The sequence below is a fragment of the Xenopus laevis genome, chromosome 2S (genome assembly GCF_017654675.1).
Source record: "Xenopus laevis strain J_2021 chromosome 2S, Xenopus_laevis_v10.1, whole genome shotgun sequence".
Classification (NCBI taxonomy): domain Eukaryota; kingdom Metazoa; phylum Chordata; class Amphibia; order Anura; family Pipidae; genus Xenopus; species Xenopus laevis.
In genome coordinates this window covers 112,109,081-112,121,842 of record NC_054374.1, presented here as the reverse complement: position 1 = coordinate 112,121,842, position 12,762 = coordinate 112,109,081, and the positions used below count along the sequence as shown (strand labels likewise).

The 12,762-nt window shown below is 36.9% G+C and overlaps 1 protein-coding gene across 3 annotated transcripts in view; it reads left to right on the top strand.

The window, feature by feature from the left end:
* Positions 1 to 12,762, top strand: part of LOC108709752 (FERM, ARHGEF and pleckstrin domain-containing protein 1) — a 116,246-nt gene that overhangs the window by 62,072 nt on the left and 41,412 nt on the right. For all 3 annotated transcript variants that reach the window (XM_018249871.2, XM_041584282.1, XM_018249870.2), the window contains exon 3: positions 11,610 to 11,714. In XM_018249871.2, coding sequence (XP_018105360.1) covers positions 11,610 to 11,714 — 105 coding nt within the window. The remainder of the gene's footprint in view (positions 1 to 11,609; positions 11,715 to 12,762) is intronic.

The window sequence follows — 12,762 nt, the reverse complement described above, 5'->3', positions numbered from 1 at the left end:
TTTGTTAAGACCTATAAATGACGTATGACCTCTGTTTACTACAGAATTGGTCAGCTTATCTGCTGTGTGAAGGTTAAGGGCAGTGGCTGATGGGGAGATTTGTCGACCGCAATAAAAACGTACAACTGCGGGGAACAAATCTCCCGAAAATGCATCTCCATTGGAAATAAATGAAATTGATTGCGGTAAAACCAATGCATCACTTTGTTCTGCCGAAGTTGCCTCGGGAGGAAAAGTCAGGGACTTGGCGATATGTAGGTTTTACCATCTGTGATTTCTGTTCTTTCCAATGGAGACACATTTTCAGAAAATTTGTCGCCCACAGTTGTGCATAAATAATCTTGGGTGACAAATCTCTCTCATCGACCACTACTGCCCTAACATGAGATTGCATTGAAATGCATAGAAACCTTTTCAATTTTAGGTGTTACTTATACTTTCAGTAGGCCACAATTTGGTCTGTATGTGACTGAACTATATGAATTAATTAATTCAGGGGTGTCCAAAAGGTAGATCAGGATCTACCAGTAGACCTTTAGCTGGTGATCAGTAGATCTCAAGTCTAATTCACCCTCCTGCTTCTTGCTTTTTATTCATATATTTATTATGTTAAGGTTACATACAAAATGGATGTTTAAATATAACAATATACATTTTCTCATGAATCAATATTAAAGTAATATATTCAATAGAACAGAATGCTAACAATGCTATTATAGATGTAGATCATAATGGGACTACATCACTAAAAGTAGACCTCACATTAGTAAAGTATGGGCACTCCTGGATTAATTGAAAAGCTGGGCCAACTGTAATCTATTTAAAGGACCAGTAACAGAAAAAATGTTTCTTTGCAACAAAAAAACAACACCAATACAGTTTTAACTTTTAAATCGCAAAGCTTTTATTAAGAAATTACTTATCGATTCTCTGCATGCACTCCTCTTCAGAAACGGCAACATGGTGACGATCCATCGTGCGGCGCTCAAATTCTACTCCCTGGCTATCTCCTATAGAAGGCATGGAGGAGAAATTGAGCACCGCACGATGGATTGTCGCCCTGTCGCTGTTTTGTAAGAGGAGCACATGCAGAGAATCGGTGAGTAAATTCTTAATAAAAGCTTTGCAATTTAAAAGTTAAAACTCTATTGGTGTTGCTTTTTCGTTGCAAAGAAACAAATTTTTAAAAAATAAATTTTTATGTTACTGATCCTTTAATGCATGCACTGTCTCATCATGAAGAGTGAAATTGCATAGGCTCTCACTCGCCTGCAATCATGTTGTTCAGCCTACTGGCAATTCCATTTGTTCAATACAATCTAACCATTTAGATATGCAATATCTAACAGGTCATTATAAGTAATTAATAGTAAGTGAGCCAGTAACACGCTACATGGACCCATAATAGTGCAATATGGACCTGCATGCGGTTGTCCAAAACTCCACTCATTCCAGAATCGGCAGAAATATGGGTAGTTATCTTCTGTTTTGTCTTTGGATAAACTAGCAGGAAATAACTCTTGTTGTTTCAAGCAAATATATTTGTTCTGGGGAAAAGTAGCTGCAGGCTGGTAGGATAGTGTTGATGCCGTAATCTCTGCAATCTCATTACCTTAGTTAATCATTTTCAGATTTAAGTAAAATATTTGCTTATTTATCAGATGTTATCAACAAGTTAAACCATTGCTTTGTCTCTAGCAATGAATAATAAATAAGCAATTGGCAGAATGATTCACAGTTTGTTGCTAAACAATTAACATAGCATGAAAACAGTTTCTTCTATCAGATATTTCTAAAACTGGATTGTTATAGTAGCCTTCCAATATACCTACTTTCAGTACATACTGTATGTACACATGAATTGGTTGGGACCCTGCAGATTTCACCACTTGTACGTGCCAATTACTATCAACAACTTCCTTATTATTTATATGGTGGTTTATTAATCCAACATCCAAAGTTTAAGTTTTATCTTTCAATAGTTTTTATTGTTATTATTTCCAACAAATGGGGAGGGGGTAAAGTTTAAGTTTTAAAGGTTTAGAATTCAGTAGTTTTGTTAACTATGATTTAGCGAAGCTCTCTTATCTCAAATACTCTGTCTAATCTGACACACCTCTCCAAGCAGTAGGTAAGTCAGTTACATTTATGTTCTATGTATTTTCTGAGTAAGTTACTTTGATTTGATTTTTGAGATTACTGGTTATTTTTAGAATCCTCTAAATATAAAGCAACTAATAAGACACTTATTGTCACAGAAAATATTACATCTGGTTGGTTGCTTTGGGATTTGCCTTGTATATTCTAAGGAAAACAGCTTTTTCTAGCAATTTTCACTGCTTTGAGTCTTTAATCATTTAATACTTTCAAGGTTTTCTTTGCTCTGCAGTGATGTAGCTGAGAATTTTATCTAGGCAAATCTAGTGCTAGTAGTGACTGGTGAAGCCTTTAGGCTACCATTGCCCGGCATCCAAAAAATGATTGGTGTGCTGCAATACAAATATTCGACAGCAGTTTCTTGTGCTAGCAGGCTATGGAGGGATAATATGCATTTTGTTTTAAGAAAGAAATATCTTGTTGGCAGCTACTGCTTGAATTTGTGTTGTCTCTGTGGAGGACCTTCCTGGGATGGTACAGGTCTAGCTGTATGCCAAAGCTATTGGTATTGCACAAAGGAAAGGTTTTACCTTAAAAGCAAACCCAAAACCTTAAAAGAATATGGCCAGAAAATGCTATATTTTATTTGCTGAAATTACTGTACATTTCCAGATGTTCAGCAACTCTATTATAGTAACAGAGCTAGGGGTAGGCACAATAGGTACCTGCCTTGGGCGCAGTAGCTGAACAGACACAATCCCCCCTCCAAAAAAAGAAACTTATCACTCCAAGGATGGTGAGGTAATGTTGTCTTTAAACTAGTCCACATCAGCTCGCCTCTTAGATTTTGGCATTCATTTGACTGCCAGTGGCATTGCAAATGCTCAGCGTAATCTGATAGTCTGATTATTATTAATTTCTGATTTTCATCTATGCTGCCATTTAATGTGAATTAAAAGCTAATCAACCTTGTATTTCCGAATATTCTATTGTGCATATTTTCTATATTGTTTCTAATCTTAGTAGGCCAGATTCTGGGCTGAGAATTAGTAGAGAAGAATGAGGGGCATTGTAAAGCACGGTTGATCAGTGTATAACATGTATATAGCATTTGTTCTTTTATAGTGAATTTGGTGGTTTTGTCTTTTCCACAAGTATTCATACAAATTGCAGTTTGTTAAATAAAAAAAAAATTCTGAATGAGGTAACATGCATTTTCCTGTTCCCTGCCAGTGGTCTGATTAAATGGATTGATCTATGTTTTTCCTATGTAGAATATTTCTCAGACTGCGGTTTAGAATAACAGAATCAGAGAACCATTGTTTTTTTGATGAAAACCATTTTTAATGTTTAGTAAATTACATTATTGCTGAAAACACTTTTATATATTTTGTAAAAATGTATAGCCATGTGTATGTGTCTATCTATAATAATAATAATCCTGTCCCTCTACATGCAGAATTTGTGCAAAAGGCAGTTACTTTGTTTGTACTGGAATCCGTTATTTAAGTGAGCTCTAATACATCTGCTAGGAAAGGAAGCCCCTTTAAGATATATTGATCTAACTGTCAATGACTATCTGACACCCAAATGCTGCATGAAGACAGAATGAAGAGAAATGGATGCTGAGAGAGGAATAGTGAAGATAAACTTGATTATTTCAGAAACAATGCAGAATTGATCGTATTTAGAAAGTTTCTTATTTCAGAATGAGGAAGCTTATATTAAATTTTCATCTTCAAAAAAGTTCCCCTTTAATAGAAGGGGGAAGTTTTAAAGGAATTGTTCAGTGTAAAAAACTGGGTAAATAGGCTGTTCAAAATAAAAAATGTTTCTAATATAGTTAGTGAAAAATATATAAAGGGTGGAGTGACTGGATGTCTAACAGAACAGAACAAAACAGAACACTACTTCCTGCTTTTCAGCTCTCTTGGTTTCCACTGTTTGGTTACCAGTTATCAGTGACTTGAGGGGCGCCAAATGGGCCATAACCGTTAGCTTTTAAATCCGAGCTGCATGCTAAGGATCATTTGCAAACTCACAGAACAGTTATGTCCCATGTGGCCCCCCTTCAAGTCATTGAGTAACTCAGAGTTAGTTAATATTTTCTGAAAAAAACTCTGACCAAATCCGCACGGGTTTTTTGGCTTATTTATCAATACACTTTCCCGAAAATTTTGTTTGCGGGAAAAAATCCAAAACAAAAAACTAAAAACCTTGAAAAATAAGATCTTCACGATTTTTTCGGATTTTTCCTCTGATTTTCACAATATTTTTGGATTTTTCATCTGATTTTCAAGATTTTTTTGGATTTTTCACCCGAAAACTCAGAATTTTGCCCGAAAACTTTGTGGTATTGCAAAAAACCCAGAGCACATCAAAAAATCATTGGGACTTCTCCCATTGACTTATATGTAACCTCGACAGGTCTGAGATGCTGAATTTTCAGATTCAGACTTTTCCCATCCTCGGGGTTTAATAAATTCCAAAAAATTTGTGATTTTTTTTTTTAAAAGTCCAATTTTTATTAAAAAAAAAAAAATTACAAGTATTTCATGATTTTTGCATTCGGAGTTTAGTAAAGAACTCCTTATTGTCATTTGTAACTTGCTGTATGTATTATCTGGCAGCTAACAATTCACCACATTCAAAATAAAAAAGTGAATAAAATGAAAGTAGTCTGTTATATGTGCTCTTTCTCTTCTGCATATTCTGTATCTGAGCCTGGCATTGAGTGTGTTCCTGAACAAATGACTGGGCGGAAACAGCGAGAGGCAAACTTCAGGGAATAGGAAAACAAAGCTGTTTTTATGATGCTATATGATTTCCCCAGGACTAGAGACCTCTTGGAGCAAAACATATTTTAAATGCTTACATGATCCTTTATTTTCCAAGGACTTTACAGTACTAGATCAAGCTGCAATGGAAACTAAAATGCTTATAATAAAGAATTTGTTCAAGTTGAAGGCTAAGCTAAAATGAGCAAGCTGCATTTTTAACTGAGCAGTCAGAAGGACTTGGTGATTGCCTATGTAAGTATAAGAATCCACTGAGCATTGTCTCTAGTTGTTTTCCTTTCTGAGGAAATTATATTGCAAAACTATGTGTTATTTATTCTACATTCTCAATAAGCAATATTTTGATTATTTGTCTTTACTTGCAATGTTTGTCTAAAGTTGTGAATGCTGGTTTCACGCACGCAACATGCTGTGGTTGGAGCTTACATATTCCTTTGTGAGTATAGCCAGCTTTGAAAGAATAGAATGCATTTCATCTGCTTTGGACTGCACTAAGGACTGGACCCCACACGACTGTCGGATGTGGATGCAGAAAGCAGCGTCTTCATCCAGTCGGACCGTGTCGTTATTAAAGGGGTGGTTCAGCTTTAAAGTAACTTTTATTATGTTATAGAACAACCAATTCTAAGCAACTTTTCAATAAGTTTTCAAATGTATTGTTCTTGCTACTTTTTATTACTGATCCTTCTATTCAGACTCTCTCCTATTCATATTTCAGTCTCTTATTCAAATCAATGCATGGTTGCTAGGGTAATTTGGGCCCTAGTTACCAGATTGCTTAAAATACAAATTGAAGAGCTGCTGGATAAAAAGCTAAATAACTCAAAAACCTTCAATAATAAAAAATAAAAACAAATTGCAAATTGTCTCAGTATATCACTGTCTACATCATACTAAAAGTTCCCCTTTAACTCTGACTTTTCATTCAGTCCAATTATATGTTCACGCGTGCGACTCCATCTGACTGGTCATGTGCATTTTGTCAGCGGGCGTTGATCCGACGAAAAACGCTAGTGGAGTCCAACCCTAAAACTGAACGCAGGGGAGCACGAGTAAAACCACCTGTGTGTAAGAGCCCTAATAAAGAGTGGGATTCCTGACTTAGGGTCAGCTTCTCTTATATGATGTAGTTACTGTCCTTGTTCCATACATACAAATGCTTCCCAAACAGTTATTTGTGCTTATTTGTACAGACCTAGAAGAGACAAAACATGTAATGTGTGCAATAAACTTTAGTTATTTTGTGAGAATTTACCCACTAACACATTCAGACTTTGAGCCGTGCTGCATACTTCATTGGCACATACTGTACCTGGTCAGAAGTCCTTTATTCTATGGACAGAGTAATACCTTTTAGCCCGTCTCACCAGTGGCGTAACTAGAGTGCGCCGGGCCCCCCTGCAAAAAAAATCTTTAGAGGAGCCCAACGCACTCTGATCCCCATCCTCCCACTCACTTCCCAGCCCCGCCTCTGCATCACCCATATCCCACCCCAACTTCGTCCACTCCCGCCCAACATGCCCCCCTTCCTGGCCGCAGGTAAGAAAGTGGCTGGGGCGGCCACTTAGCTCTAGAGAAAGTAGACCCCCCAGTCCATTCCCCCCCTGCAACTGTGGGTCTGCTTCCTCTATAGTTACGCCACTGCGTCACACCCTAACCAGGTTCGGTTCTCTGCTTCACTACTGTACAAGTCCTAACAACTCAGAAGCCATGTTCCAATATCTTGCACTGATGAGCTCTAACAAGATCAAAACAGGCCGTCTGCAAGTTTGGATATATGTCTCTTAATTATTAAGGTCCCCATAGACGCAAAGATTTCTCTTGCCGAATCTTCGAAATTATCGTGTGGTTAGTGGGATTCAAACGATCATACATCTTACGATTTTTGTCTGTCAGGAAATTGATCGGCCAGGTCAAAAAAATCTTTGTCGGCCCCAGTGCAATCTATCTATGTTTTCCTGGCAAATTGGTCTTTTTAGTTGATGGTAAATTCGTACGATCGTACGATCGTTCCGAGAAGATCGTGGTCTCGCGATCAGGATCTGATCTTTTAAAAATCTCAACATCTATGGCCAGCTTTAGGCTGTATATCTGCTATAAAACCAGTGGTTCTGGATGCATAGTTGGCCATAGGGACATACAGGAATTATTTGCATTTTGGGTATTAAGACAGTGCTATGTATATGGCACGAGGCATATAAATACCTTCTGTTTAAAGAAGACATTAAACTGCATATCTTGCATGTGAAGGGTTTTTTTTATACACATATACACATACTATCTCTCGATCACTTTTGTACCACAGGCCATTTTATCACCTACACACCCTAACAAAGGCACTGTTATTTATGTAAATGAGATAAAACACTAGACAGCCTTTGCAGCCTGCTATATGTTATTTCTGAATGGTAGTGTCTAGTGAAAGTATACTCAGGGTTTATGGCACTGTAAGGCAGTTTTACAGCAGCCTCAGTATTCTGTGTAAACGGTAACAGCACAAGTATATTTCGATCCCGCTATGAATAATATCTAAAATACTGCCATTTGTTTCTGTTTCAGAAAGTGGAGATTAGTAGCAAGTGTTGGTGAACCATCCTTGTCCCCAATCCAGTCAAACCAGTTTTTTATTACATCCACAAACCCATGAACCAATTTCTAACATGACCGTTGAGGCCAGCATAAACATGAGCAGGAACTGCAAAAAAACAGCGGCCAACCTCACACTTTGCACCCCTGGGACAGTTCTCCTCATTCACCTACACATTGCATAGTGCTTGTAACATAAGTGGAATGAATAGCACTATTATTCTCTGGGATTTTACATCAGCAGGTTGTGAAATGTAATACGAATCCAGGTTAATAAGCATTTTTGCATCATACAAAGCATACTGTGACACTTTAATGCTCCTTAGACTACAGTTAATGAATGCATATTTTTAAAACTAGGCAATGAAAAAAAGTAACATTCCATGAACAGTTTTAACAGGATGTATATGTACATTACATTCTGGCTGCTGGCAGTGATATAAAAATCTCCAGTGCTGCTCATATGAAAAATATTGCTTTGCTTAGCAGCAAAATCTAAAGCAAGGTCTTTGCTTTTAGTAAGAAAGTTCACTAGAATAATTGTACTGTAGCATTTAACCCCAAGATTTAAGAAAAAATCCAAGCACAGATTGTGTTTATTGTGTTTGTACATACATTAAGTATATTGTATATACTCTAGAAAATAAAAGTTAGATACAAATAAACATTATATGTCTTTTGCTATAAACATTAGTTTTTCGGTTTGTTAACATGAATTACATTGATTACAAAAGGTCAGGAAAGAAACCTTTATTTAACAATTCAGTGTTGGGTGCGCTGTTGATGGAATTTGGGGCATACCAAATAAAGGGTTTCTGGATTACAAATCCTACATACCAATACTAAGGGCAAAGGCAGACTATCGTATTGAGCAGAGAGCAGCGGATGCGCTGAAAGAAGTGGCTTCCTGTATCTGCTTTTGAAAGAAGTTTCCTCCTGGGTGTGGCTACATAGAGCTGAGTGGTGGAGCAGAGATGGCTTCAAAATGCATTTTTTTACGCAGTGGTATGTAGAATTTGTTTTCCAGAAACCCTTTATCCATTATGCTCCAAAATCCAGCAACACACACCTAAAGATGCATTTTTGAATACTATTTAATAAGCATTTATTTATTTTTAATATAATATTCATTAGGCGGAGAGAAGTGTTCAGTACGCTAGTCTGCGCTTGCCCACTATGTACAGCTGTGTTCAGAATAATAGCAGTGTGTTTAAAAAACAGTAATACAGCTCAAAATCCTTATAATAGCTTTTATTTCCATACATGCAAATGCAATCAAAACATGAAGAAAAATGTATCAACTTTGTGTTATTCCTTTACAGAAAGTGAAGAAAAGCAATGTCTGCATTCTTCTTTAAAAGCTCAAGCATCCACTGTATGAACTGAAAAATGTTTCAAAATCATGTTCTCCTTTGAATCACTTAACTGTTTTTTAGTTGCATAACCTCTGTTTCTGAGAAGTGCTTCACATCTCTGTTGCATGGAGTCGACCAACTCCATTACTCCTGTTACATTCTTCTGCATTTCTTGGTTTTGCCTCGGAAACAGCATTTTTTTATGTCTCCTCACAAGTATTCTATTGGATTAAGGTCCGGGGATTGGGCTGGCCACTTCATAATGTCAATCTTGTTGGTCTGGAGCCAAGATGTTTGTTTACTGGTGTGTTTGGGGTCATTGTCTTATTGAAACACCTCTTAAAGTATTTTAATTCATTGAAACTGATCCATGATCTTTGCTATGCGATAAATAGGTTCAACGCCATTGTATGAGAAACATCCCCATATCATGATGCTTGTGCCACCATGCTTCACTGTCTTCAGTGTACTGTGACTTGAATTCAGTGTTTGGGGGTCATCTGACAAACTGTCTGTGGTCCCTAGATCCAAAAAGAACAATCTTGCTTTCATCAGTCCATACAATGTTGAGCCATTTCTCTTTAGGCCAGTCAATGTGTTCTTTGGCAAATTGTAACTTCTTCAGCACATCTTTTTTTTTTTTCCAACAATGGGACTTGCGGGGGCTTATTGCATTTGCGGCCTTCCTTCCTTAAATAAGGGCCCTAATTGACACCTGTTCTTTTCACAGAATGAATGACATCACTAATTGAACTCCACGCTGCTATTATTTTGAACAAGCTATTATTTTGAAAACTGCTATTATTTTGATCAAACCTCAATAAATGTTTCAATTACACAGAATCAGCAGCATGTATGGCATGACTGTTGGGTCATTACTCTACCACACCTACTAGTAAAATATCGAAATCTATTTAAAAAATTTTAATTTTTTTAAATTCTTGTGAATAGGATCGACCTACAAAATCGAATCGAATTCGAATCTAATTTTTTAGCCACTGTACTACTCCAAATTGAATGTAGGAGGTCCCCCATAGGCTAAAACACCAATTTGGCAGGTTTTAGATGGCAAATAGTCGAATTTGAATTCTTAAAAGGACAGCACATGATAAATTATAAAATTGAATTTTTTTTTAAACTGGAATCGAATTTGGACTATTCCCTAGTTGAATTACACTAAAATAAATTTGAATTTAAAAATTTGCATTTCCAATTCGACCCTTGATAAATCTTCCCCTTATAGTGAAATTTAATGGTCTACTTAAATCTGTTAAAGGAAAACTATACCCCCAAAATAAACACTTAAGCAACAGATAGTTCATATCATATTAAGTGGCATATTAAAGAATCTTACCAAACTGGAATATATATTTAAGTAAATATTGCCCTTTTACATCTCTTGCCTTGAGCCACCATTTCGTGATGGTCTCTGTGCTGTCTCAGAGATCACCTGACCAGAAATACTTCAACTCTAACTGTAACAGGAAGAAGTGTGGAAGCAAAAGACACAACTCTGTCTGTTAATTGGCTCATGTGACCTAACATATATGGTTTGTTGGTATGTTTGTGAGTACAGTGAATCCTATGATCCCAGGGGGTGGCCCTTATTTTTTAAAATGGCAATTTTCTATTTATGATTACCCAATGGCACATACTAGAAAAGTATATTATTATGAAAATGGTTTATTTACATGAAGCAGGGTTTTACATATGAGCTGTTTTATGCAATATCTTTTTATAGAGATCTACATTGTTTGGGGGGTATAGTTTTCCTTTAAGTATTCTTTGTAGTATTTCCTGCATAGCTAATATAAACTCTAAAGGTTGTCATACACTGAAAAATCCATGTGTTTTGCAAGGTCGCCTAATAAGTGGATTTTCCTTGAAGTACCCTCCTTGAGGTGGAAGGTTTATCCAATCGTTTGGCCCTTGGGCAAAACAATCAGATCCTTGCCTCAACTGGGTCTTTCAAACTTGTCCAATTGACATCTGTTGGCCTGTTGGAGGGCTCCATGCATGGGCGAATAAGTTGCTAATTTGGTCCATTAGATTTAATTTCCAAGTCAAGGTGGCCATACACGGGCAGATGTTCCTCTAGACTGATTCGGCATCTTATCTGCCAGTGTATGGGGCTTCCGACTGGTCTCCGCGATCGATATCTGGCTAAGATATCGATTTGGGAGGTTTGATGTTTCTGGTGATCAAGGACTACATCGGCGAGTTGATGCAGTTCTCATCCCGTTGGCGGCCATTCTCTTTATTGTAAACCAACTGTTCAGATTAACCCAATATTTCCCCTGCCGTTGGTGGGCATATCGGGCTCATTTTGCGACATTACGAAACGAGTGGATCTTGTTGCTCTTGCTCTTATACTCATGTAGACATTTAAAGAAAACTCTTACTTTCTTCTTATTTTAGAATTAAATTGTTAATTTGCCTTACCTCAAATGTTATCATTTATTGTTACAATGTATCTATAATGTGGAGTGCTTGGGACCTGGGGTTTACTAGATAAGGGATCTTTCCATAATTTGGATCACCATACCTTAAGTCTGCTAAAAATTTTCAAACATTAAATGAGCCAATAGGTTGTTCAAATACAAGATGTAGTTCTACGTAATTAGAATTATTTGCTTTAAAGATCCAGTAATGAATATTGAGAATGTGATAAAAAAAAGTGATTGAACGGTTATATTATATTTCTAGTGTTGCTCTATTAATACAGTTTTAATGAATGCATATTTTAAACTAAAAGGTTCTCTTTTTATTCCAGATAAGAGCCCCAGGGAAAGCTCTTTTGGATGCCGTTTGCAGCCACCTCAATCTTGTTGAAGGGGACTATTTTGGTCTTGAGTTCCAGGACCATAGAAAGATTATGGTATGTAGTTTGAAATTCAAGAAGTTATTATTTGCTTTGAAGGCAGATTTACTGTTTGAACGTTTGCAGTTGAATTTCATGCTATGACTGCTCACACTAAGCTAACGTTGGATAAAAATTTGACCAAATCACCTGTGTAAACAAGGCTATGGGCTGACCGCACTTGCATAGGTTTTTCTTTTCATTCTGTCATTTTCTGAACTTGCTGTGTGATCATCTGTGCTTGTATGACTTTAGAAAGAAATGCTTTGGCTTGATCAACCACTGGCCACTGAAGTTGATTCAGCTAATTTGGAAAACCATACCATAAGTGCCCTAATGTGGCATACTGGTATTTCTTAAAGCAATGGTAAGGCCAAAAAATGAAAGCGTTTTAATTAACATATAATATACTGTAAGCATGCACTGGTTAAAGCTGTGTGCCTCAGAAAGACTACTATAGTTATATATATTAAATAAATAAGCTGTTGTGTAGCCATGGGGGCAACCATTAAAGCTGGAAAAAAAGAGAAAACGCACAGGTTACATAGCACATAACAGATAAACCCTGTCCAATAAAACACCATTGTATCACTTGTCTGCTATGTAAACTGTGCCTTTTCTCATTTTTTCCAGCTTGAATGGCTGCCCCATGGCCCCACAGCAGCTTGTTTATATAAACTATATTAGTTTTTATGATGCAAATACACCAGTTTTACCAGTACAGATTAACAGTACGTTATATTTTAATTACTTTGATACATTTTCAATTTTTAGTGTTAATATTCCTTTAATGGAGAACTAACCCCCCCAAAAATAAAAATCCCTACCCACTACCCTACATAGACCACCCTCCCTGCTCCCCCCCATAGATGATTACCCCTGAAAGTGCCCCTAATTCATTACTCACATATAGGTGCAGAGTGTGTAGCAGAGCTCATGGACACCATCTTCCGTCTGTTCGGTATTCTTCGGGAAGCGATTGTCGTTGGAGCAGTCTTGCAGTTTTTAACGCATGAACCAAAAGTGCTGGAAATTGCAGAAGGGAAAGAAAAGGACCCGAAGAATA